The sequence below is a fragment of the Sciurus carolinensis genome, chromosome 18 (assembly GCF_902686445.1).
Source record: "Sciurus carolinensis chromosome 18, mSciCar1.2, whole genome shotgun sequence".
NCBI classification, from domain to species: Eukaryota; Metazoa; Chordata; class Mammalia; order Rodentia; family Sciuridae; genus Sciurus; species Sciurus carolinensis.
The window spans coordinates 40,352,872-40,379,207 of NC_062230.1; the positions used below are offsets into that span (position 1 = coordinate 40,352,872).

Below are 26,336 nucleotides of genomic sequence, written 5' to 3' on the forward strand. Positions count from 1 at the left end.
TGTCCACGTGAGGGTGCCCTCTTGGAAGAAATGGGAATTCGCAGTGCGTCCATGATAACCAGTTCTCCTTTAAGGACTGTGGGACCATAAAATCCTGAGAAACCTGCCAACTCTGAAATAACCTCATGAGGGTGAAAATAAGATAACAGAAGTAAAAGGGCTTTAAAAAGCAAAAGCCAAACACATGTAGATGATTGTTACAATGCTTTCCTAACAAGATAACTGTGGGCAATTCCATCCAAGATCTGCCTCCTGGTGGGCCTGGACACACAGGCTAGAGATTCAGGGACTTACTTTTCTTCCCCAATGTCTCCCTTCACAGCTGGAGGTGGAGGTGGAAAAGGAGCTTCAGAGAAGACATGAAAGGTAAGAGAAATGAGAAACTACAAGTTCATCAATCCACCAAGACTTGCTTGCAAAGACTATCTCTGGACAGAATGAGTGACAGGTGTAGAGACTGCCTGGGAGGACAGAGAGTGGATTCACCTTCTGTGGCAGCTGGTCCAGCCTGTCCAAGTGTGGGCTGTCACTGCAGATGGTCCTGACTGAGATGGCTTGGCCCAGACATTCTAACTTCGTGACAGCGTGAAACCATAAAACCAACTTACAATTCCCAGGCTGGGGACATGCAGCATGACATCCCCAATGCCAGGATGTAGCACAGAGCCGCCGTCCGTGGTCAGCCACATGACCAGGAGGAGAAACCAACCACTCCAGAGTGAACTATGCTGCTGGGCCAGGACATTCAACAGGTTTATGAAATGTGCTTTGACCTATTAAAATTTTAACTTAGGATGAGTTTATTGGGATGTAATCCCACTGCACATCAAGGAACATTTCAAACAGTATTTGAAAACAGGACATGGCTCAGCTATCAAAAGGAAGAATGTGTTTCCACCCAGAGAAAACGTTCGTCAGTTACATGAAACGAGTTTGACTTTCTCATTTGGAAAGGTTCATTAGTTTAGATGAGCTAATTTTATGTGACAAGGTGATCAGATAGGCAGAAATTTGTGCTATATCAGAGCTGCACTGTCCAATACTGTAACCACTAACCACATGAGGCTATTTAAACAACAATTAATTAAAAAGAAAGAAAAGCCCAGCATGGTGGTGCATGCCTGTAATCCCAGCTACTCAGAGCAGAGGATTAGGCCAGCATGAAATTTAGTGAGACCCTGTACTGGGGGGAAAAAAGGGCAAGGTATGAAGCTCAGAGATAAAGCACTTCTGGTTCCACTGTCAGTACCACAGGAAAAAAAAGAAAAAAGAAACCCAATTCTGTCATACCACACTTCCAGTGGTCACTGGCCATGTGTGGGTCATGATCACTGCACCGGACAGCTTAGCACTCTGTCACCGTGGAAAGTACTCTGGACAATGCTGCCTCTGTATGTCCAACATTCACCATCCTAAACATAGATACGGGATCAAAGCTCAAAGCCTGCCCTCCACTCTGCGTGTCCACTGGAAACACAGTTCAGGTATCCCCTATGCTATCAGGTGGGCTCAGGTCTCCACACAGCCCGACTCTGCCTGTTCCTTACCAAACCAAGCCTAACAAAGCTGGCTTCTCCTGAGACGCTTTCCAGGGGTTGGAGATACTTTTGTTGCAGGCTGGGGAACAAGTCACAGATAGTATTAAAACAGCTCTCAAATACCAGAGGATCTGGTTCACATGGAGCCTATAATTCCTCATGTGCAGCCATTTGAGCAAGGGCTACCTGTCCACCTCTGCACACCCACAACATAAGACCTTGTAGTCAATTCCAGTTTCTGAGGAACACTCACTGAGCTCTTTCCCTCAACAACAGCTTGCCATTCAGTCCTACCTGTTCAGGTTAACTTGTGCAAGTCCATGCTGGCACTGGGCAAGCCTGAACACAGCAAACATAGCCTCCGAAATCCCATAAGCCCCATCTCTCTTGATTTCATGAGACTACTGGAAAAGTGCATGCAATCAAGACAAGGAGAGTGAGCAGTTAAGGAAACAAGGGAAGCATCTGAGCTGGAAGGGACCTCAGAGGCAGAGAAGGACAAATCCCACTGGAGGAAGTGAAGCCAAAATGCACCAGTAAGAGCAACTCTGAGGCAACAAGCCACTCTCCCACAAGCCCCTGGCCACCTGTGAGACGCTAAGTCTTTCCTTCTGATGTTCCAAAAGTGATACTTTCCCAGTGTAGAAAACTAAAGTGACATGAACATTCAAATGAGAAAGCAAATCACCCCAAGCAACCATTTCTAACACCCAGTGTCCCTTATCCTAAACCTCAAAAGCTGTGCAGAACTAGAACAGAATCACATTTCAGGGAACAGAACAAGGTATCTGGTTCACCCCAGATTTCCAGACAGGACACAGTTTTCTTAACTCACGCAGAATAAAAAATAGGAAGCAGGACCAGAGACACTCTAGTAGAATACAATGGCGACCACTTGGGAGAAGCTGTCCTTAGCCCAGAAAAATCCGAAGGAAGGATAAGCATAAAAATCCGAAATAATCAAAGGGGGAAGAGCAAGAAGCAACCGAGGAAGAGGGCAGTAGCAAAAATGTAGGAGGACAAGGCAAAGTCAAGGCTGAGTGGCTAGGGCACTTTCTCCAGGGTAGAGTATGTGCCAGGGCCAAAGAGCATGCTCCATGGGCAACCATGGTTCTGAAACTACCCAGGTGTTCAGCAACAGTTTGCATGATGAGAAGTCAGACCCCAGGAACCTAAAGGGACTTGTGTGCAACAAGACACACCTGTGATCCCAGTTGCTCAGGAGACTGAGGCTGGAGACTACCAAGGCAGCCTGGGCACCTCAGTGAGATCTTGCCTCAAAAGAAGGAAAGGAAGGAAGGAAAGGAAGGAAGGAAGGAAAGGAAGGAAGGAAGGAAAGCAAGCAAGCAAGCAAGCTACAGCTGTAGCTCAGCAGTAGAGCACCCCTGGCTCAATCCCCAGCACCCTAAGAGAAAAAAGTGAAAGAAACCTGAAGGAAAGTGGTACACAAGAACAGGCTCTCCTGATAGCAAGCTCTCTGAAAGCAAGACCCAAGCCAGGCACCAGGCCTCACACAGCAAATGTTCAATGAGAGCTCTGGGGACAGTGTAGACATAGATAAGCAACCTCTGGGCACCCCAGATGCAGTGGCCTCCTGAGGTCTTCTCTACTCCTCGCTGAGCCCACATCAGCATTTCCCAGGCCCTGGGACCTGAGCTCCACCACTGACCACACCCTTCCCTCTCAGTGCAAGGCAGGACCACAATCCCAGCTGCCCCACTGTCACCAAGGTTCTATTGGGTTAGTTTATGTCTCCCCAGTTCCAAAAGCCTCCTCTCTGACCTTCCAATCAACCATCCCTTCCACAGCCTACTCTCAAGAGCCTGCACTTGACAGACACAGACATGTGGCCTTGGCCTGCCCCCGACTCCTGCTCCAGACAAGGGAGACCACACCTCTCTTCTTCATTTCTCCTCCCCATCACCCATACCCTCTTTACCCAATGCCCTCATATCACCCTAGGAAGACAAAAGCTACCCTAGCTTTCACCTGAACTGCCAAGCTAAGGCTCAGATGGAGAAGCTCGTTCACCAAGCCATACCCCTGTTTGGTACCCAGCAGACTTGGGAAGAACTAAACTCATGCTCCAATAGCACCTTTAAAACACACAAACGCTCAACTCCATGTCATCCTCACAGCTTAGAAACAGGGAAATTGAGGTTACCAAACACGAAAGCCCCAAGGTCATCAGGCAGCAAGAGCCAAGCCTGAGCCTGAGCCCCGGGCATTTCCCTATGCTATGCTGCTGGACACCTCCACAGACTGAGTGCATTACCCTGTTCTTGGGGTCACCACAACACATGTCAGTCAGTGGCTGATTCTTCACAAACAAGGCTAAGGATTCAGAATTTGAAAGAAGGGGAAATCTGACCTTGAGGTCCCCTCTCACTCTGTGAAAGATGAGGAAATCAAGAGATTAAGTGACTCAATCAAAGTCACATGGATAATGAATGGCAGGAGTTAGGACTTTGGAGTTCTCTACCTCTTAAAAAAATAAAAATAAATCTTAATAAAAACTTGTGACTTAACTTAGGTGAGATACAGAGAACGTCGCTACAATCCATATTTTATAACATTAACTTGCTATCCTGGAGTTCCTTCTAAGGGCTGGAAACTACAATCCAGAACAACAGAGGTCGACTAAGCATGAGGAACACAGTGACTATCCTGGTGGCCCACAAGACTCTGGTTCACTTAGTCCATTCTCAAGGGCATTTTCAAGATCATCTCATGAAAGAACGTCTCCAGACTAATCAGCTGCAGACTCCAGCACAGGAGTATCCCCATAGCCTTTGTCTGCAGCATGAGAGGGCAAGGATCCTTTACCAGGCCACAAACATGGGAACAAGACAGTGTATTTCTACAGCACCTTCAAGATATACAAGAACACAGCTTCACCTCATTCTCACAATGTTGCAGTCACTGTCCCCACTGCAGAAACAGGGAGACTGAGGCTACCAAAATACGAAAGCCCCAAGGTCACCAGGAGGCAAGAACCAGGTCTGAGATCAATCCTCACTTTGTAAACCTGACATCAAACCACCAAGGCCACCATGGCTACCATGGTTTACAACACACCCCGTTTGTGGCAGAAGGTCCAAGAAGGTCTCCCTAGGGTTCGGTGCCTCTCCCAACATAGGACATTCTCGTCAGATGCTAGTTCAAGCAGCTTTACTTTCAGGGACACAGATGTGACCAAGGGGGGACCGACCACCCCTACCAAGTCATTCGGGAAATGCTTCAAGCAAGCCAGTTCCCAATGAGTGTCACCTTGATGGTAAAGCTGAATGCCTTCCACTGGTACAGTCCGGTCGTCATCCTTGCACAAGGCTGCCGCCTGACTCCATGTGGCAGAAGCTTGACCAAGAGACACAGAGCCCTCAGATGGTCCTCACCACACCAGTCTCTGCACGTGTCATTCACTTGCTTCAGCCCAGTCCAGAGTCACCAGTCTCTGGGACGTCCTCCAAGCTCTGAAGATGACCTGGAACCTCATGTTCCCATCCCATATTCACCTGCACATCTCCCTAACCAAAGCACCTCCTTCCACTGGGCCCCAACCTCAGCACCTGCAAAATTCACTGTCCTTTCAAGCGTTCTGACCAGGACTGGCAGCGCTTGAAGATTCTCCCACCTCTCCCACAAATACTTGAGGAAAACACAACTAGAATCCCAACACCTCCTTTAAAACTTTGCTTTATTTGTGGAATCCCAAGAAGACTTTCTAATTGTTTTCTACAGATAATTCTTGTTATCCCAGTGAAACCACAAACTCTTGGGAATATGTCTTCTTTTTTGGTATTTTTCACACTGTTCCTTAGTGCTAACAACACCACAGTTACTTGCAACAAATGGCTCCTTACACCACCATATATAGCATTTTTCATTTGTGGTTTTGGTATCTGAAATCATTTCTCTATAATTATCTTTTGTATCTCTGTACAATCAAAAATAAGACACAAAATTCAAAACTCTAAAGTATATTTCATTGGCAAAAGATAATTCCACAAAGACACCATAGAAACTACATTAATTTTAACATTAAAAGAAAAAAAAGGTATTTGAAAATTAGTTCAGCCTTTAAATGAATAATCAAATCACTCTGAACGTCATAATTTATCAAAAATCTCTGTGACATTTTCCTCTCTGTCTTGTATGACACCAATCTCTAAAAGTGGCCTGGGCCTCAGCTCTCATGACCCGCTAAGCACAGGTGGGTCTGTGTCACAGAGCAGGACCACATGCACTGTCCTCAGTGGCACACGGGGTGGGAGGGGGTTGGCTGTGAATGGGACAAGTCCTCCTTTCTTTTCTTTTCTTTTTTTCAATATTTTTTTTTGTTGTAGATGGACACAATACCTTTATTTATTTTTTATATGGTGCTTTTATGTGTGCTGAGGATAGAACCCAGTGCCTCACCTGAGCTAGGCGTGCACTCTACCACTGAGCGACAACCCCAGCTCAAGTCCTCCTTTCTTTCTGTTGTTCTCCCACACAGATCTGAAGGCTTTCAGTACAGCTCAATGTAACTGCCCAAGCATGACCTGGCAGTCCTCACTGTATCTAACTTCAGTTCACATCATTTACCAGATGAGGCTGGGCAGAGGAATCACAGCACTTAGCCTGTGGTCTTGAGATAATCTTCTGTCTCTCTTCCTCAGAGCACAGAGCCAGGACTTCTCAGGAGGCACTACTGTGCCTCAGCCCACCTGCCCAGATAGGGCACAGATCCTAATGAAAAGTCAGGGAGAGTGACCACGCATGGCCAAGAAGAGACTGCACCTTCCACACACGGCCACCCATCTGCACAGAGAAGGGCAGCATTCTCCTGGAGGTTTGGGTTATGCAAAGGCCCACCAGACACAGATGGATGCTGATTTCAGCAAATTTATCTCCTGAAATGCTCTCTTGAGAACATATGGAATCCAAGCTGCTGCTGCACAGTTGCATCCTTCATCCCTAAACATTATGATAAGTACAGCTCTTGGCCACAAGCTCTCCTGACTTGTGTTAAAAGGAACCTGGCAGGGGCTGGGGATGTGGCTCAGTGGAAGAGCATTTGCCTAGTATGTGTGAGGCAATGGGTTCTATCATCAGCACCACATTAAAATGAATACATAAAAATAAAAATTTAGTTGTATTGTGTCCATCTACAACTAAAAAGTTAAATAATTTTAAAAAATAAGAAAGGAACCTAGTATTCAGGCATAGCAAACAACTTTCCTTCAGTCATGTAAGCACAGACTCTTAGGAGACTGGTACCATACTGGAAAGGGGTTTCAATCAGCAACCATGTGGCAACTCCAGGATGGAAGCCAGGTCCCGACTGCTGGTTCAAACTTTTTTAGGATGGTGTCAGTCTCCCTGAGGCTGATCGCAGCAGGTGAAACGCTTCAAAAGACATCTTTTTAAAACACCTAGAAGTTGGAAGCAGTCCATGGATTACACAGGCGCTCGAATTATCCCCACTTGTAGGCAAAGAAATTGAGGTTCTGAGCGATGTACTAGTTTGCATAGGGTCAGTCAGAACATGAACTGGCCAACAGGGAAGGGCATGGGGACTCTGTTCTATGGGGACTCTGTTCTATGGATATGATCTCTGAAACTCTGGATTTTAGTCTCAAATACACCCTTGGGTCACTCTGGCGGTGTGGCAGAGCTGGAGAAGTCAAGCAAATCTACTCATTTCTGGTCTGCAGTTTACTAAAGAGGTTGAGCACAGATTTCACAAACTTCAGTTTGTATGCCCATTCAAAAGCTAAGTTAGAGATGCCAGATGCTCTATACACAGGTACCATGTGTTAGCTACAGTGTCTATCAATTCCAAATGAATCTGGAATCATACTAGGAAAATTTTTTTTCATGGAAAAAGAAGAGTCTATTTGGAGAAGGAAAACAGAGTTGTGTGGAGAAAAACAAACAAGGAGACTTCCACCTTCTCTGTCACACCTGACATCTTTCACAGCTGATGAAGGCAATGACAGAGTAGAGTTCTTCCTGAAGCTTGATGAGGAATGGTTCAGGGCACGGTGAAGTATATCCAAACGGCCCCTGGTGGGGGCATGGGGGAGGCTGTGAGCTGAGGGCAGACCAGGGCAGAAGCTGGCTGAGCAGCCCTGAATGTAAAGGAGACAAGCTTCCCTCTCCTGAGGGCACTGCTCTACTTGGACTTTTTTTTTTTTTTACTTTACTAAAGTTAAAAACAGAACAAAAAGTTATTCTCTGCTCTAAGTCCCACACTGCAACGAAAATCAGGAACAGAAGCACCAACCTGGGCAAACCACTCAGCTGAAAACACAAAAGCAAACCTCCTTTCATCACTCCACTACCTGGACCAACTCCATCTGGACTTGAGGTCTCAGTGCTCACCTCCTATCCAGGGAGCCAGGAAATCAGTGTCCTCTTGCCCCATGTCTCATCCCAGCAGCCACTTTCAGAGGGCAAGCCATCCCTACTATTCTTTCTCTCTCAGTGCAGACACTTCTCTGATGGAAAGGCAAATCTGAGAGGTCAAATGAGGGGAGCAAGGTCTGAGGGCCAAGGAGAAGGGGACTATGGGCACCAGAGGAACTCCAGGTCCAGGACTTCTGAAACTACCACAGCCAAAGGCTCCCAAGGAGCTTATATGAGCTAGGTTCAGACCAGAGGAGATGAGGCGTGCCTGAAGCAGCAATGGGAAGCTACTTTTTACAAAACAAGCACTGCCAGTAAAGCAAGCTAATGTTTTCCTAACAAATCAGCAATTCTGACACCAAAATAAGTTTTCCTGAGGCAAGTTTTAATTGCTGAGATATACAAAGTTACCTTATACTTATGCCTTAAGTATGCTCACATCAAATCAGTTAGTGAGGTCATGAATCCCAAGGCCTGCCCTCTTCAGTAATCAATGAGTGAATTTCATGAGACACATTTGGGACAGATCTCCAAAAGGAGTTACCTGTTAGCTCTTGAAATATTTTCTTTTTAAGACTACCAGACTGGGACTGGGGATATAAATCAGTTGGTAGAGTGCTTGCTTCACATGCACAAGGTCCAGCACTACCACCAAAAAAAAAAAAAAAAAAAAAGAAAGAAAGAAAAGAAAAAGGTGGGGGAGGGAAATAGCAATATAGCTAAGTGTTGTAAAGCCCCCTGGGTTTAATTTCCCAGTCCCCTCCCCCGGAAAAAAACAGACCACCAGAGTATTTAATAAACTAACATCAATTTTTCCCAAGGAACTAAGTGAAACACTCCCCCCACACACTGGAAACTCACATTTGCTAATTATAAAGAATGTAACAAACTTGTTCTGAAACAAAAAGTAAGAGCAATTCGCCAGCAAAAGTCAAGAAAAAGCACAATGCCAAAATACAGATAGATAAACGCAGACACCCCAGAAGTATGAATACATGGAGAATAAAAATGATATCTGCTCTATTACTTTGGTGGGGCCCCAGAAAAGCATTAATATCTTCGACGCCCCTGGGAACACAAGGACAAACACCAGAGCTGGATCTTGAGACCGACCCTGACCCTGACTCTGACCCTGACCCTAACCCTGGGGCAGTGGGGGGTCCTTCTTGTGGCGCCAAGTTGGCATCAGTGCCAACTTACGGCCATCAGAGCCTTCAGGACCCTTCAAGCCCGGGGCACCTGAGCGGAGGCCCACGCTGACCAGGCCCCTCGGGAGTCCGAAAAGTCCGCTCTTTGTTGCACCCCCACCTGACGCCCGGGCGCTCGCTTCCCGCCTCCACCCTGCGTCCCACCGCCCAGGCCCTCCCGCACGGCGGCCCACGCCCGCCTACCTCTCCCGCGGGGCCCGGAGCCGCTGGCGCCGCCGCCCGCCGCGACCGGCGCGTCCTTCCGGGGCCTCTTGCTCTGCGGCCGCACGCTGGACCGGAGGAAGTGGTGCTGGTCCTGCGGGCTGCCCTGCGGCGGGCAGGGCGCGGGCGGCGCTCCGGGGGGCGCGGGGCCGTCGGCCCGCGGGCTGGGCTCGGCCCTCTTTGTGCCGCTGCTGTCCTCCGCCGCGTCGCCGCCGGGCGCCTCGCCCTCCAGCGACTCCTCATCGGCAGCCCTCTTGCCCAGCTTCTTGAGGCCGTCCTCCCCGCTGCCGGCGTCGCCCAGCTTCACTGTCATCCTGCGGCGGGGAGAGGGCGAGGCGCGGTGAGGCGGCGCCAGGCGCAAGTTTACCGCCGGGCCGCAACATGGCGGCCGCTGTTGTTCAGCCCGCCGCCCGGCCGCCGCCCCGCGCCCCGGCCGCCGCCGCCCTCCCCGCGCCCGGCTCGGGCGCGCACCTGCCCGCAACCGCCCGCCCGCCCGCCCGCCCGCCGAGCCCCACGGCCCCGCAGTACTCGGGCGCCCGCCCGCGAGGGGCTCCGCGCCCGAGGCCGCCTCCCGCCCGAAGCTGGTGACAGGCTTCGGGTGGGAGCCCTTCCCGGGCTGCCCCTGGGTCGTGCCGCCCGGAACGCTTCTCCCAGGGGAGCCTGTGGCGTGGAAGAGGCTGGGGGCCCGGGAAGTGACAGCACAGTCACGTCCTGGTCTAGCTGCAAGAGGGGACGTTAATAAAATTCTTGCGTCGACTGCTACCTGCCGACAGGTAAAATATTTTTTGTAAAACGCAACGACGAAAATGTCTGCAGCCAGAAAGCAGAGACACGCGGAGCAGACAGACCAGGGGCACAGCAGCCTCCCGAGCGCAGACAGCCTGCCCCGTGCGCGCAAGCGAGCCCTGTCCCTCGGCAGGCGTGGACACGCGCCGCACGAAGCAGCGCAGCCTCCCGGACACACACGGGCCTCGGCGGGACTGGGGACAGCGCCGCGACTCGGGTGTCTCCCAAAATGGTGTGCAGCGTTCATCCATGGCAACCGACCTTAAAAAGCCCTGCCCCGGAGCAGAACCATGCCGGACACGTACCCGAACTAAAGGACTCCACTGCACAGGCACCTCGCCCTTCGCCCTCAATCTGCCCGTTTCCACCTGGCCCAACCCGAGTCCTGAAGGCCTCCGGGTGGGCCAGGATGCCGGGCGCCACTCTCGGGACCGTCCTCCCCCTCTGCAAAGCACCGCGCGCCACCCCGGCGGCGTACACCAGTCGCGCGCCCGGCGGGCCCGTGCGGACCGTTCCCTGCGTCCGGGACGCGGCGCGAGCCGGTCTCCGAACTCCATCACTTCCTGACGGGGGCAGGCGCTAGCACCGAGGGCCCGGTTCGGCCCACACCCTTTTGTCCCGTCGCGAGGCGGAGGCTCGCCTCCCCGAGGGGCGAGCTGCGTCCGCACAGCACGGCCCCCGAGCTCTGCGGTCTCCGAACGCAACCTGCCGTCACCTTCGTCATCCACGCCTCGCGGCAGACTGGCTCCCCGGGTCCCCGGGCCTCCGCGGACGCCCGCAGAACGGGCCGGGCCCGGCAGCGCCGGCAGCGGCGAGACCGCGGCGCGGGGCTGGGAGCCGCGCGTCGGACGCGGTCGCCGAGCGGCGCTGGCCCCGCAGGTCCGCTCCGCGGCTGACGGGGTGCAGGCGCCGCTGCTGCCGCCGCTCGGCTTCCGAGGCCCGGCCCGCCGCGTTCAACACAGTTCCGGTTACGGCGGCCGCCGAAGACGCGGAGACGGCGACGGGGCGGGGCGGTCGTCGCGCGCGGGGGCGAGCACGCCTAAGCTTTCTAGCGGGCGCGCCCCCTCAGTAGGACTGCCATTGGCCAGCGGTGGGCGCGCTCGCTCGCACGCACGGGCTCCGAGGGCGGACCCGAGACCAGAAGCATGTTGTGACGCCGTCCTCGCGCTCGTGCGGGCCTTGCGTCCCTTTCGATTGGCGGACCGACAGCCAATTGGATCAGAGACCTGGCTGTGATTGGCCATGGCCGTGTTGACGGATGCGTGAGAAGAAAACGCTGCCTCAGCGCAGCGTCTTGAATCGCGCGCGAAGCTGGGCTGGGACCAACGAGGTTAGGACCGCAAAGCTGGTGGTCACTTTTCCTCACCGTGGTGATGAAGGAACCTTTTTGAAACTCTAGTGTTTACCAAAGTGGAGCTTAAAAAAATAGGACGCCCCCCGCCGCGTACGTGCGCGGTCCGCGCCTCTCGGTACCCGTTCTCCGGGTGGACACCGCTGCTGCTGCGTCCGCTCTCGAAGGCGCCGGCCGTCTGCAGGCCCGGCACCGCTGTGGTGCGCACGGCCCAGAGCTCCCTTAGGCGTCGCGCGTCGCTGACGCACTGGATGCGCGACACCGGCGGGAACGGCGTGGGCCGCACGCTGGGCTGTCGCGGTGAAGCGCTGGCCCGCGCCCTCCGTTCTGAGGTGACGCAGCGGAGCCCACAAGAGGCTGGCCGATGTCCCGCGTAGGGTGAACGGGTCGCGCTCGAGGAGAGCCGCGGAACAGGACGCTGCTTGTCCCGGGCCGGCACTGTCCCGGTCGCCCCCTCCATCCCAGAGCGGCCACAGCTGACAGGCCGAACTGCTGCAGGAGGTGCGCCGAGTACTGCCGACCGCCTTCGGCTCTTTCCGTCGCTCGCGCGCTGCGGGCAGCTGCCGCGGCGCTCGCTCTTCCTCTGCTGCTTCCGCCTCCTAAGCGCGGCGTTGTCCTGACAACGCGGAAGGCGCGGCGGCTGGGGCGAGGTGAGTGATGGAGCCGGGTAAGGGGGCCCGAGCGGCGGTGGGAGCCCGCGGGGCGGGGCGGGCCTGCCGGGCCCCAGCCGCGCCCTACCTGCTCCCTCGTGGGAACAGGGGAGCCTTGGCGCGGACTCTCACCTCGGGCTCAGTCCCATGGTCCCAGCTGACCCCGAGTTGTATGGGTGGCTCTGAACAGGCGCGATGTGGAGTGGGCAGTGCCATCCGCGTGGACAGGAGAGCAGGGGAAAGCATTTTGCCCTTTGGCAATCGTCGGACCACTTAAAACGGTCCCTACGGTCTGAGTGGACCGCGTTCTATCAAACTGTCCTCCATGAATTTTTCAATATGTCCTTTAGATGCAGCTAGTGACCCTGCGCTCCCCTACGGAGTGAAGGTGGACGGTGCCTACGAGTGCCTGCCCTTGAAAGTCGACGCAGGCCCATCCTTGTTCTCCTAGCACACTGTCACCCAGGAGTAATGTTTCTCAAGCTTTGTTACCACGCGCCCCTTGGCTGATTCTTGCCCAAAAGTTGGTTTAATGGACCTGTAGTTGAGAGGAGTCTATTGGTTACAACAAGTGACATGTTTTTCCTTTTGCTCAAAGTTATGCATTTGCTGGTTATATATCCTAGATACCGGGAACTACTTTTTTAGACAATAAGTGTAAGTCCTTGTTTCTGAACTGAGGGTGTTAATAGGTTTTCATTAAGTAACTATTTTTAGCATCTGCCTCCTTGAATTTACCTTAGTAACTTTTTAAAAAAAATTTTACAGATGATTCTTATGGTAGAAACTTGTTAAAATCAAGATGAAAGGAATGATGAACAATGATGCATTGTGTAAAATGGGCTCATTTAGGCTGGCCTGTAACCCTCTTACAACTAACAGTGTCCTTGCATCTGGGATTCCCATCTCCAGGGCTCTTCTGTGTATGCAGGGTTCTATGGGCTGCCAGTCCCAGTTCTGGGGAGGCTGAGGTGAGAATTTGAGACCTGCCTGGGCAATATAATGAGGTTGTCTCAAAACAAACGGTACAGCAGGGATCCTCTGGAAAAGAACCAGGCAGGAAGGAATTTGTTTAATGACCCTTCCTTGCATTTGTGTGTTATAAAGTAGTGGGGAAACCAGCTTTAATTTTATTCAAGCACTTTAATAAGTCTTCATCATTATGACAAAACTAACCAGAAGTGGAATTGCTGGAGCTTGTGGTAATTACGTGTCTCACTTTTTGAGAAACTTCCACAGGAGCATCATCATTTTACATCCTTACCAGTAATGCACAAGGGTCCATTTCTCCACATCCTGACCAGTACTTAGTGTTTTCTCTCTTTCTGGTAAGAGCTGTTGTAATGGGTGTGAGGGTGAGCAATTATTTTAAATGTTGGAAAGCCAGCCCACAAATAATTCTCTTCTCTGCCATTTAGCTTCTCCCCCTCACTCCAGGGTATGAAAAGGTGGACAGTAGTTAGACTGTCAGTTCATTCACTGTCCTGCTCTCCTGAAAAACAGACAATACAGGTATCCTCCAGTTCTGAAGGAAGAATGAAAGATTCAGTTTATTAATTTAGAAGTTAATTGATTAGGCTTATGTACAAATCAAGTTCAACTTCTCCATGGCTGCTGTGGCTTTGCGTTCTCAACAACAGAGGAATCCTTCCATCCTCTACCATTTGGGAGTCAAAGCTAGAAGATATTCTTGAATTTTATGCTTTTTCTGAAATTGAATAGTTTTTTTTTTTTTTTCCTGTATAGGTATTCTCCTGTGAGGCAGTTTGCTTTTATTTTGTTTGAAAGTTTTGCCTAAAAGGCAGCTGTCAAAATAAAATCGTCCTTAAGACTGGAATAAAAGTTGTCAAGAATTGTGTCTGCAGTCTTCAGTGCTGGCTGGCTTTCATTCTTTCTTTGATGGCCACAATTTTTTTTTTTTTTCCATCACACCAGGTTTAATTTTTTTCTTCTAATTTTGTATTTTTTCTCTCTCAGAGATCTGTAACAAAATAAAATTGCCTGCATCAGTTCAAAGGAGCGATTTTAAGTTACCAGATGTCTTCAGATTGCACATTTGCTTCCCTTTCATAATTCTATAGTTGTTCTTGGTTGATTTTTTCCCCCTTGTAGGTTTCAGCCCCAACCAGGTCTGTTTCATCATGGCCCTCTACTTTGACCACCGAATCAAAGCCCCAGAAGCAGCTGGGTCCCCCTCCCACATCAGTTGGCACCCTGTTCATCCATTCTTGGGGGTCGCCTCCACGAGCACAACCTCAGGGGGCGTTGTGGATATCTACCTGGAACAGGTGAGCATTCAGAAGCAATAGTTCTGATTTTAGTAGCTCCTGCCTCAATTTTCTTTTATTTTTGTGTGTACACTTGTGTGTATGTGATCGCATGAGCTCTGTTCTAACTTTATCCTCATCAAGTCTCCCTGAGTTCCAGATTCATAAGATTATAAACATCCTAGCATGTGGCAGTTGTTTCACCCCTGCCACATAGGCTTGGGATGTATTTAAGAATACTTAGGACTGATTCCATGGTTAGTTCATGGTTGTGGCCCTCTAGCATTGTCTTGGCTCCTGACCACTTGTCAGCTCCTTCTTTGACTATTTATCTGGCTGTTTGAAACCGTAGTAGTTTCCTATGGCTGTCATAACAAATTACCACAAACTGAGTGACTTAAAACACTTAGAAGCCAGGCATGGTGGTGCATGCTTGTAATCCCAGCAACTCATGAGACTCAGGCAGAAGGATCACAAGTTCAAAGCCAGTCTAAGCAACTTACTGAGACCCTGTCTCTAAATTTTAAAAAAAGGGGGGTGAGGCAGGGCTGGGGATATTGCCCAAAATTGGTACCAAAAAATAAATAAATAAACTTGAAATTCATTCTCACACTTTGGAAGCCAGAAGTCTAAAATCAAGGTGTCAGCAGGGTTGTACTCTCTGAAAACTGTACCATGTTCTTGCCTTGCCTTCTGTTGCCAGAAGTCTGTGGTGTCCCTTAGCTTTTAGACACATAACTCTAGTTTCTCCTGCTGGTATCATGGCCTTTTATTCAATGTGTTATTTACCTTCTGTTACTTTCTCTTTTTTTTTTAACCCAGAACCTTGAGCAAGCTGGATAAACACTCTGAGTTACATCCCCAGTCCCTCTTCTCCTCTTGAAAGGACACCAGTCATATTTGATTAGGGCCCACCCACTGACCTCATCTTAATTTGCTGACATCTGCAGAGACCATATTTCCAAAGAAGGGCAAAAAGGTACCAGGGGTTAGAACTCAAATCTCTTTTTAAGACACACAATTCAACCCATAGTGGAACTTTGTATAAGCTCCTCAAACTCCTAGAACTCCTCCCACCACTCTCAGTGTACAACACACTTCCTACATCACAAAGAAAATTGAGTTTCCCTTCCACGCACTCTGAGTGTTTGGGGTGTTCACCCAGCTACACATTCCCATGATATCTTCCAGGAAACACTCCAGAGAACACGGGACTTTCTTCCATAGCCGCCTCAGTGGGCTTTGCTCTTCTTCCTTTTCCCAGCTGTGGCATTCCCCAGAGCTTATTCATGGCCTCATCCTGTCTGACTTCCTCCTGTGATCTTGGCCTCCCTGGTCGCTTCAGTTTCCATCTCAGTGGGTGACTTGCAAATATTTCTCTTGTAAGAAGACCTCTCAAGCTGTTGATGTAGAAGTTAACTGCCTTCATGCGTCTCTTGGGTGTTTTAAAGAGACCTAATCCTTCACGAGTCCAAAACTTAACTAAAATTGTCCTGTACCCTTACTCTGCCTCACATCTCCCTGCAAAAGCTGACTGTTGGCACCTGTGAAATACTTGCCTTGGTCCTGATATCCAGAACAGAGACTTGGGAAACACTTGCCACTTCCCACTCCCCTGCCTTATAATTTGTTGCCAAATTCTTCCAGTTCTATCCCCAGAACCTTTGGCACATCTGTGACTTCTTGGTCACTTCATTGGCCCATCCCTCTTTCCTGAACAGGAGTACAGCTCCCTCACTCAAGCTGCTGAGTCCTTATGGGCCCACCCCACTGTATTCTCCCATGGTGGCCAGAGCTGCCTTGAAATCATAGAGCCATCACTCCCTGCTTCCACCTCCCCATCCTACATCACTCTTTGGGTGAGCATGTAATTCCCTGACCTTGCCTCAGTGCCCCCAAGGCTGGGCTCCATCTGACTCTCACATCACACTTCTCCACACACCAAATCCTACCAGTGTGCAGCCTTCCAGCACTGCACAAACTGCTCTCTGCACTGCAGAACCTTGCTTTAATCCTTCTGCTCAGTTAAGGTGTTAAGACGGTAGTAGGTTGGTGGCATCGTCCTCAGGACACACGCACACCCACCCAGTTCCTCTGCAACTTGTGCCAGTCTTTCTTGAGCTTTTCCACACACAGGAAGCTTAGCAAGGGCCACACCTGCTTTACTGGTCAGTCTATCCCCAGGGCCAAGTGTGTATTGTCTTTTTTTTTTTTTTTTTGAAAAATAAATTTAGTTAAATTTCAAAATTATTATAGCAATTTTAGATAAGATTTGTTAATTTAGAAAATTCATAATATATTATTATAAAACTAGTTCACAAAGTATACTTCTTGTGGGGCTGGGGATATAGCTCAGTTGGTAGAGTGCTTGCCTGTCAATCCCAAGACCCTAGGTTCAATCACCAGCACTGCAAAAATATATATATATTTATTTATTTATTTATTATAAATATATATATATATATATTTCTTGTGTTTCCAAGTGACACAAGAAAAATTTTAGGATTTCAAAAGAAAGATTTTTTGGACCATGACAAAAATCAGAAAACAAGAGTATATAAGATACACATTCCATTAGCTGTCAGAGCAGTGACATAACATGTCACAGAATCTTTGGAGAACCACTGTACTCTTGGTAGAATGAGTGTAAACATGGCACATAGCTGCTAGTACCATTCCCAAAGCAGTCTTGACCTCTCAAGCACCTGTGTCTGAAACTTGCTTGAGAATCTTGAGGCAACAGCTTTTGCCCACTGACCTGCCAGTTTATCGAGGTAATTTTGTTGGAACCCAGTATTGCCCACTCCAGGGAGTGCTTGCTGGCATCAGGCAGCAGCTGTATGGGGCCCACACTCCTTGATTAGCTCACCATTGTGTCACAGTGGTGGTTACCTTCTGCTGGGGTAGCTCAGCCAAAGGCAAGGCAACATTTCCTTAACTGTTCAGATCTTTCAACTCTTGTCATTGCCATGAATCAGGCATAAATTCCTGAAGTAACTGTCACCATCCACAATATGGAATTTTACCTCTTCTCCAACATAGGGTGAGCATGTGCCGGACACACACATTGAGAGATCCTTCCAGGTCACTTCCCTGTGCTGGCACCCAACACGACCAGTTCTGGCTATTGGCTGGGAAACTGGAGAAGTGACTGTGTTTAACAAGCAGGACAAGGAGCAGCACGCAGTGCCCCCAACACACACTGTCGACATCACCATTCTCAGGTGGAGCACCAGTGGGAGCTGCCTGGTGTCTGGGGACAGGGTAAGTGCACCATTGTCTACATCCCCCACCACACTTACAGACATGCCGAAGGAGAGCGAAGATCAAATTATTTGAAATATGAGTCCCTAAGTTCAGCTGATCTAGTTGGATGTAATTGCAGTTTTTGTTTTATATTTGAAGCAAGGCTTGAAATTTTCATTCTAAGATCCCATTCTATGGCAAAGGTATGTCTGTAACATTTTAAATGAACTTTGCTAGAAAATTGCATTCATAGAGATGGAGCGAATGCCCCAGATACTGCCGTTTTTATGATACCCAAGAGTCACCCATTTCCAATGACGTGCTCCTCAGTTATACAAGAGTCCCCCCTAGTCCTGCTCATGTAGCTTAGTTACAGGTGCTCCAACTGTTGGCATGCAACAATTTTTTTCCCAAAGCTGCAGCCTAGAAATCCAAAATGCTATGTGTCTAATCATGTTTAGGAACCTGGTCAGACTGTCAGCCAGAAGATTAATGTACTGATAAAGGTCTCTAGCCAAGTACAGTGCTACATGCCTGTAATCCCCGACACTCAAGAGGCGGAGGCAAGAGGATCATAAATTCAAGGCCAGCCTGGGCAACTTAGCATCACCCTGTCTCAAAATTTAAAAAGGGCCATGGATGTAGCTCAGTGATAGAGCACTTGCCCAGCATTCACAAGTCTCTGGGTTTAGTCCATTGGACCACAAAAATAGAGCATGAGAGAAAGGAATGTGAAGTCAGTTATGGGAAAATTGCATGAAGAACAGAGCAGATGAGCATCTCGGAAGAGGCCGCATGTGATGCACCAGGCTTCTGTAGAGCTCCTGCCTAGACGGAGCTGGGCATAGGAGAAGGTGCGTTTTTGTTTTCTCTCCTTGCCTGTGATGTTTTGTTACTGTGCAAGCATTATAAACAAAACCAGTGAATTTTTATCCTTCATAAAACTGTCAGAGTCAAGAATAATCACTTTGATAATATGTATTATTCATATTATTTGTATACTCATGCTGTTTTAGATCTTGCAGAGTATAATTTGCTTTTAAAGCTGACTTGATTTGAAAATCCTGTCCTTTCTACAATAAAGGTGATGTCAGCCAGCATTTGGGGATATTAGAGTCAGTGCTGATTGAAAGGAAGGTGGGAAGAAGAGTTTGCACCTGTTGAAATGTCTACTTGTCTTGAACTGGGAGAACCCTTGGGAAATGTACCTCCATTCAACAGAGCTTAACTCACATCCCCCAGTCACCCCACCCTCCTGGACTAATTTGGATAGTCATCTCCTCCCACACTTTGACTTCTCTAGCACCTGCCTGTGATATTGATCCGATATTTGATAACTTCAAAATTGAACAATATAGCACACCTCACACCCAGATCTTGGTTTCTTTTTTTCTTTTTTTTTTTTTTATTGTAAACAAATGGGATACATGTTGTTTCTCTGTTTGTACATGGAGTCAAGGCATACCATTTGTGTAATCATAAATTTACATAGGGTAATGTTTGATTCATTCTGTTGTTTTTTTTCCTCCCCCCCCCACCCCTCTTTTCCCTCTATACAGTCCTTCCTTCCTCAGTTCTTGCCCCCCTCCTTAACCCTAACTCTAAACCTAACCCTAACCCTAACGCTAACCCCTCCCACCCCCCCATTATATGTCATCATCCGCTTATCAGTGAGATCATTCGTCCTTTAGTTTTTTGAGATTGGCTTATCTCACTTAGCATGATATTCTCCAATTTCATCCATTTGCCTGCAAATGCCATAATTTTATCATTCTTTATGGCAGATCTTGGTTTCTAATGCCGATCTCTAATAAAAGGAGCGAGGGCTTCTTGGAGAAATGACTAATTCCAGTGCTGGGATGGGAAAATGAGCCTAGAGAATCTTGGAATCTTGGAGCGCTGGAAAGTCAAGAAGTGCTTGCAAAACCCTCCATGATAGGGACACATCAAAGGGACTCCTGTGAGCCAACTGGAAAAGCTCCTGGGGGTTATATCTAGAACAGTTAGAACAACAAAATAAGCAAAGTAGTAAAATACCCTTGAGTTCATGCTGATATAGATTTGTGATTGAGTAAATAAGTGGTAGAACAGAAACAAATCCCATGTTGAAGAATCCCAAATGATTTGTGTACCCTGCCCTTGAGAAGGCAAAGCATGGCTTCCCACTCCTTTAGCAAGGGCTACACAAGGTGCCTTATTTCCAAACAGCACAGGAAAGGAAGGCAGGTCACTCCACTGTGGATACTAGCTCCCCCAGGCTGCTGAGGTTAGCTCCCATGGCAATGAGCCATGTTGACTATGTGATATGAGGGCACTCCCCTAAACCCACAGCCCCCATCTAGTCATAGGGAAACATCAGACAAATTCCAGTGGAGGGGCATCCTATGCCATAGCTGAGCAGCAGGGTCATCAGCTAGCAAGGAACATCTGAGAAACCCAGAGGAGGTGTGAGGACTGAACATGATGGGATCCCAGGCGGGCTAAAAAAAAAAAAAAAAAAAAAAAAAGTTTGGGAAAGCTGGGGAAATCTAAAGCATGGGCTTTAGTTAATAGCAGCATAATGGTGTGTATTTGTTAATTCTGAGAAATGGGCTGTACTAGTAATAGGGGAGTCTGGGTGTTGGGATTTTCTACATTGTGTCATCTTTCAATAACTCAGTCAACTCCAAAATTGTTTGTTGTAAAAACTGAACATGTACCAGTTGGTAGATTTTAGAGAGTGAGTTGGGAGAGGGTGCAGAGAAAATTTTCTGCTTCTTTAAACACTTTTGAATAGTTTGAAATTTTTATGGAGCTCATGTGGTAGTTTGGTGATTTCTTTGGATAAGGAATTTGCCTGTGTTCTGCTCTGCCACTTGCCTTCAGCCGATCACTCTGCACGACATGTTTCCTGCACACATGCTATTGGCCTTTTGCAGCTTGGTGTCCTGCTCCTCTGGAGGTTGGATCAAAGGGGTCGAGTACAGGGCACGCCCCTGCTGAAGCACGAGTATGGAAAGCACCTCACGCACTGCATCTTCCGGCTCCCCCCACCTGGCGAGTAAGTGTGAGGCTCCCACCTGACCTAGGCATGCATATTCATCCTGGGTGAGTGTGGGACTCCTGACCCCGAGCACCCTGTTACTCCAGGATTCCTGACCACCCTATCCTGTATTTGCCTTCAGGGACCTGGTTCAGTTGGCAAAGGCAGCAGTGAGTGGTGATGAGAAAGCCTTGGACATGTTTAACTGGAGGAAGAGCGGCTTCGGAAGTTTCTTGAAGATAGGGTCTCAAGAGGGCCTATCGTTCTTTGTCAGTCTGATGGATGGTGAGGAACTGCAGTTGTGATTCTAGGATTCAATGTTTTAGGGGTGTTCCACAAGGATTTTAAACTGATGGTGGTACTTTGGGGTGAAATAATGAAAGCTGGGCACACCCCTCTTGGGGCGCTGTATTGCACCAGTTGACTCTCTGAGAACACTGCTCTGCTCTGACAGGGATGAGACAAGCTTAATTTGCATTGAAGGGTTTTCATACAGAAGCTTTTAATCAACAGTTCCACACTGCACAACACCAGAAGCATTGGTTTTGAAAAGACTTCTTTGTGATTTTGAAAAACTCTGTTATGCAGTCTGCATAGTTACCAAGCACCTACCATATGCCAGGTACTTGCTAGGACCTGGGGGTGAGGCCTAAGCAGAATAGGGCTGGGCTTTGATTCCGTCTGGCAGCCACAGCCAGCCCTCATGAGTGGTCAGCATTAAGCACCATCTGTTGATTCCAGTGCAGCTCCTGCTCAGTGTAGGCAGGGATACAGCCATCCCAGCCAAGACTGAAACCTGAAGGGGAAGGAGTTCGAGAGTCACACCAGGCTGCACTGTGCCTCTGTTGTTGGAGGAGGCGCAGGAGATGAGAGCTGCACGGGGTGGCTGACTTGAGGTGGAGGGAATCTGTTACTATTGATTTCCCAGATAGCCTAACCATGATGTGAATAGAGAGCAGGTGGCTGTGGACAGAGCTGTGGGGTTTGTAAACTTAGAAGGTAGAGACAGAGCTGATGGAGAGGAAAAATTGAGGAAGTCTTGGAGGGGACATCCAGGTGGGCATACAGTGGATGGCAGAAAGGGGTCACCTAAGTGGGGCATGAGGGTGAGGGCCCCTCAGGAAGGAGAGCCTAGAAGTGGGGTGTGGGACCAGGCACATCCAGGGAAAGATGCTGGTCACTTGGAAGAGGAAGCGTGCAGAGCTGTGGAGGAGCCGATCTCCGGAGGGGTGCAGATTCCTATCTGTCTACCAGGAGCTATTATTCCATGTACCTCAACCTCCCTTTATGGCAGATTGTGATTATATTAATTTTTACCTCATGATTACCTGTAAAAGTCCTTAAAATCAAGCCTACCACACATGTGACTATCAAATACTAGTTATTGTTACCATTAGCCTACATAACCTTGAACTCTTCAATTCAATGAGAACTCAAGTTATCTATTTAGAGTGAGCTAAGAAACCAAGAGAGTGAGAAAACTCTCAGCAATAATGAACCAGAGAATCCTGAGACTCTCAAGGGTCGTCTCCCACCAAGCTCAGATGTCCAAGAAGGAAAAAAGGAGACCCATGAATATGCTGGTCAGTATTGGAGCAGAGGCCAGGGCAGGGCCAGAGCAAGGGAAGTCCAGGTGGGGAAAAGGGGGCACTGTGGTACAACTGACAGAAGGAGTTGAGGAGGATAAGACTAGTGCCCAGCAAGACAGCAGACAGCACATCAGCAGTGCAGTCCTGGAAGGACAGGGGAGAGGGTCATTGTTTAGGGCCTCGGTTTAGAGGATGCAAGTGCACCTGTAGTGGACGAAGTTGAAAAAAGATTTAGAATCCCACAGAATCAGACAGGTCAGCAATGCAGATGCTAAAATACCCCAAGAAAGTGGTGAAAGAAGATTGACAGTCCAGCTCAAGGCAGATCTGAACCAGTGGAATAGAGACTATTTCTGAGATGGTAGCCCCAAGATTATATGCAAATACTTAATTTTAAATTCTTATAATGAAGTTGTTTTATTTTGAAAATGTTCTTAAGTAGAAAGAAATGACGACTCATGAATGTCATGGAAACAGACACACCAGAAGTCCCAGTATAGTGACCCACCTCTGTCTCTAGGGACAGTTCAGTACGTGGATGAGAAGGGCAAGACCACACAGGTGGCATCCACAGACAGCTCCATCCAGATGCTGTTCTACATTGAGAAGAGAGAGGCACTGGCAGTGGTCACAGAGAACCTTCTGTTGTTCCTGTTCAGGGTAACACCTGAGGGCGAAGCTGAAGAGGTGATGAAGGTAGGTGGCAGAGTGGCATCCAGGGGTACCTCACTGCCAGCCATGCTAAAGAGCTAGGGGCTGGATTCTTTTGCCTATTTTGCCCTATCTTGGTTCCAGAGCAGCTAACCTAGCTATTTAGAGTCACTTTTTATCATAGGACAGTCTGCACATAGGTGAAGGAAATGGAAGATTTTCCAGTGTCTCTGGGCATATGTGAGGATAGTTGTTGGACTCCCTTTTTTGTTTTTTGGGTTTTTTTTGTTTTTTTGTTTGTTTGTTTTGGGGTTTTTTTTGTTGTTGTTGCTGTTTTTTGGTACTAGGTATTGAACCCAGGGGCACTTAACCACTGAGCTATATCCCAACCCTTTTATATATTTTATTTAGAGACAGGATCTCTCTAAGTTGCTTAGAACCTTGCTAAGTTGCTGAGTCTGGCTTTGAACTTGCAATCCTCCTGCCTCAGCCTCCTGAGCCACTGGGATTACAGTGTGGCTACTGTGCCGAGCCCACAGCCCGTGGCCTTCAGGTATGACAAAGAATAATACCACCCACCTTGTAGCATCTCATTCATCTTCCACAACAGTTAGGTGGGACCTGGGATATTGTCCCCATTTTCCAGCCATTCCAGAAAAAGAGCTTTGAGGAAACTCACTCGATGTCTGAAAAACCAGATCACCATGACCTGGTGTATGTGGACCATGCTCTATACCAGTCTTTCATGTCTATGGTTTGCCTACATGGACGTTGTTGTACCCAATTTGTGTGTGTGTTACTTTGTTGGGTAGGGGTGTTTTTATGTGATTCCTGAAAGACACCAAGATGTCCATGAAGGACAGAGCATGGTGTGGGCTCTAGAAGCCATCCCTGCAGCTGCCATGTGCTTCTGTGTGAGGTTGCTCATCCACCACGTGCAGCTCACTGAGGAGGATGCTGCCATCATCCTCCAGGTGGCTCGTTGACTTAGACTAGAAATTCATCCTCCATGGATAATGCTGAACTTTAGACATATTCCGTAGATCACAGAGTTAATTATTTTGTAAGTTAGCCTGAGTTTGGTCATGCTGTAATAGCAGCTGAGAACATGGCCACTGAATCATATGGATCTGGAGTCAGTTGGGGCCACAAACTGTATGGCTCAATATCAGATACTTCTCATTTCATACTCTAGGCCAGTTCTGGGTTCCAGATCAAGACTCCAGTCAACTTGTGTCCTGGTGAGGGTTGTTTTCCTGGCTTACAGACAGCCCTGTCTTACTTTGCCTTCACACAGAAGCAAGGCAGAGCAGAGAGCACATTGGAGGTGGGGATGAGCACCACAGTCCCATCAGATCAGGGTGGGTCTCTACCCACCCCTAGGCATCCAGCCTTAACTGCTTCCTAAAGGCTTTGTCTACAGATAGAGTCACATTGGTGTTTGGGGTTCCAACACAGAAACTTCAGGGAAAGACAGTTCACTCTAGCACCTGGCTTCAGGTACCCTGCTCAGCTACTGAACTGGCTGGCAGTCCATGAACAAGTTTGTCCTCTGCAAAATGGGGATGGTACGACCTGCTGGGAAGGTGAGGTTGAGAGTGAGCAGGGAGCACCCAGCTCAACTTGATAATCACTCTTAAGAGATTGCTGCCACGCAGCATGCTTTAGGTGGCCATCATTTCACAGATGAGTCATTGTTTGCTTCAGCCTATCCATACTGAAAACCAAAGATACCTCTCAGTTTTCATCATTTGCCCTGTGATTCCTCCACTGAGTGAATCTCCATGAAATCACTGAAGACCAGGTTCCAGCCTAATAGGGTCTTGCAGGATCCATGTGCTTTTCTCAGGTTGCTTTTTTCTTGTACAGGTAAAGCTAAGCGGGAAAAGAGGTCGCCAAGCAGACATTGCTTTGATCGAGGGCAGCCTTCTCGTGACAGCCACAGGGGAAGCAGTCCTCAGGTGAGAGCTCGTCTTTTCAGTGCACACTTCTGGAAAATTCTCTCAGGAACAGACTCTTTTAAGTGGACTTTTCCTGGGGAGTAACATACATAAAAAAAAATGCACATGCCATGGTGGCCCCAGGAGTCCCACCAGCCCACACTGTTCTCCTGCAGTTCCCAGTGTCTGCTGCTGCCTGAGTATTATTATTTTGTTTTTTTGTTTGTTTGAACCCAGGGGTGCTTAACCACTGAGCCACATCCCTAGCCCTTTTTTATTTTTTATTTTGAGACAGGATCTTGGTAAGTTGCTCAGGGCATCACTAATTGTTTTGTTTTGTTGAGACAGGGTCTCACTCTGTGGACCAGGCTGATCTTCAACTCCTAGGCTCAAGCAGTCCTCCTGCCTCAGCCCTGTCTTATTTCTTTAAGCTTGGCATAAATGGAATTAGGCATTTTTGGTCTCCTTTGTCTTGCCACTTTAACACAAAATGATGTTTAGGACCTCGCTAATGTTGCTACTTATAGTTGGGGTTCTGTGTTCTTTGTGAGCTAATATGCTAAGCAATTGCTCTCTTTAATCATAAACAGGATGTAAGATAGTCCTAAAAGTAACATTAGCTCTCTGTACCAGGAGTCTGAAGAGTGTATCTCTTTCCTGATCTTAAGTGTTCTGCAGCCCTCAAAGCAGAGGCAGAAGCCACTAACAAGGCCCCTCCATGGGCTGTCTTATTTCCATTGTAGATTTTGGGACTTGGAACGAGGAGAGAATTACATACTGAGTCCAGAGGAGAAGTTTGGCTTTGAAAAAGGAGAGAATATAAATTGTGTGTGTTACTGTAAAGCCAAAGGTGAGGCTTCCTGGAAGAAATAGAACAGCTTCCAACGTGACGCTCAGGTTGCGACCTAATTATGGTAAAACTCAGGGGGCTCTTTACAGAATAGTAAATCAGTCCTAACTGGCATCAGTTGGTTGACTATCATCAGTCAAGGATCATTAAGTGACAAGCTGACTGCATGACATGTTCCCTCCCGAGCCCTGTGAGACAGCACTGGGAGTGTGCATGCACACAGAAGGGATGGGAGGTGAGCCAGGGCAACATTTGGTCCATGCCTTCTGAGTGCTCACCAGTGTCGGAGCAAACAGTCTGGGAGGCTGACGCCTCGGAGGAGAGGGTTGGAAGGGAGCTCTGTGCCATTCCTGTTCTTCTCAGTTAGCATTCACCTTATTTTCACCTGTAGGTCTTCTGGCAGCTGGTACTGATAAAGGACGAGTTGCCATGTGGAGAAAAGTGCCAGGCTCCTGGAGCAGCCGAGGGGTGGAGGGCAAGGACATGTGGACCCTTCAAAGCCCTACTGAGCTTGAGGGAAGCATTACACAGATAAAGGTAAGCTCTGCAGGGGGGTTTAATGCAGTCATTCTCTGCTGCACAGAAGTAGAGGAAGAAATCAGCTTTGAACCTACTTTTATGAGTTTTATGAACTACATAAAAAT

At 48.5% G+C, this 26,336-nt stretch overlaps 2 protein-coding genes across 4 annotated transcripts in view; one reads left to right on the plus strand and one right to left on the minus strand.

Moving 5' to 3' along the window:
- The window catches only part of Cramp1 (cramped chromatin regulator homolog 1), a 61,898-nt gene extending 50,770 nt beyond the window's left edge, over positions 1–11,128 (minus strand). The window contains 2 exon segments of the mRNA XM_047532742.1: positions 9,323–9,654; positions 10,842–11,128. Coding sequence (XP_047388698.1) covers positions 9,323–9,653 — 331 coding nt within the window. The 5' untranslated portion in view covers position 9,654; positions 10,842–11,128.
- Positions 11,129–11,392: 264 nt separating this feature from the next.
- Positions 11,393–26,336, plus strand: part of Ift140 (intraflagellar transport 140) — a 79,501-nt gene continuing 64,557 nt past the window's right edge. The window contains exons 1-9 of one of the 3 annotated variants that reach the window (XR_007106112.1): positions 11,393–12,127; positions 14,240–14,415; positions 17,437–17,658; positions 20,559–20,680; positions 20,805–20,947; positions 22,772–22,947; positions 24,772–24,863; positions 25,586–25,692; positions 26,084–26,229. Coding sequence is in view for 2 of the 3 variants with exons in the window: in XM_047533709.1 (XP_047389665.1) it covers positions 14,269–14,415; positions 17,437–17,658; positions 20,559–20,680; positions 20,805–20,947; positions 22,772–22,947; positions 24,772–24,863; positions 25,586–25,692; positions 26,084–26,229 (1,155 nt within the window). In the remaining variant the exon portion in view is untranslated. The remainder of the gene's footprint in view (positions 12,128–14,239; positions 14,416–17,436; positions 17,659–20,558; positions 20,681–20,804; positions 20,948–22,771; positions 22,948–24,771; positions 24,864–25,585; positions 25,693–26,083; positions 26,230–26,336) is intronic. The other 2 variants (XM_047533709.1, XM_047533708.1) reach the window with 2 other exon arrangements.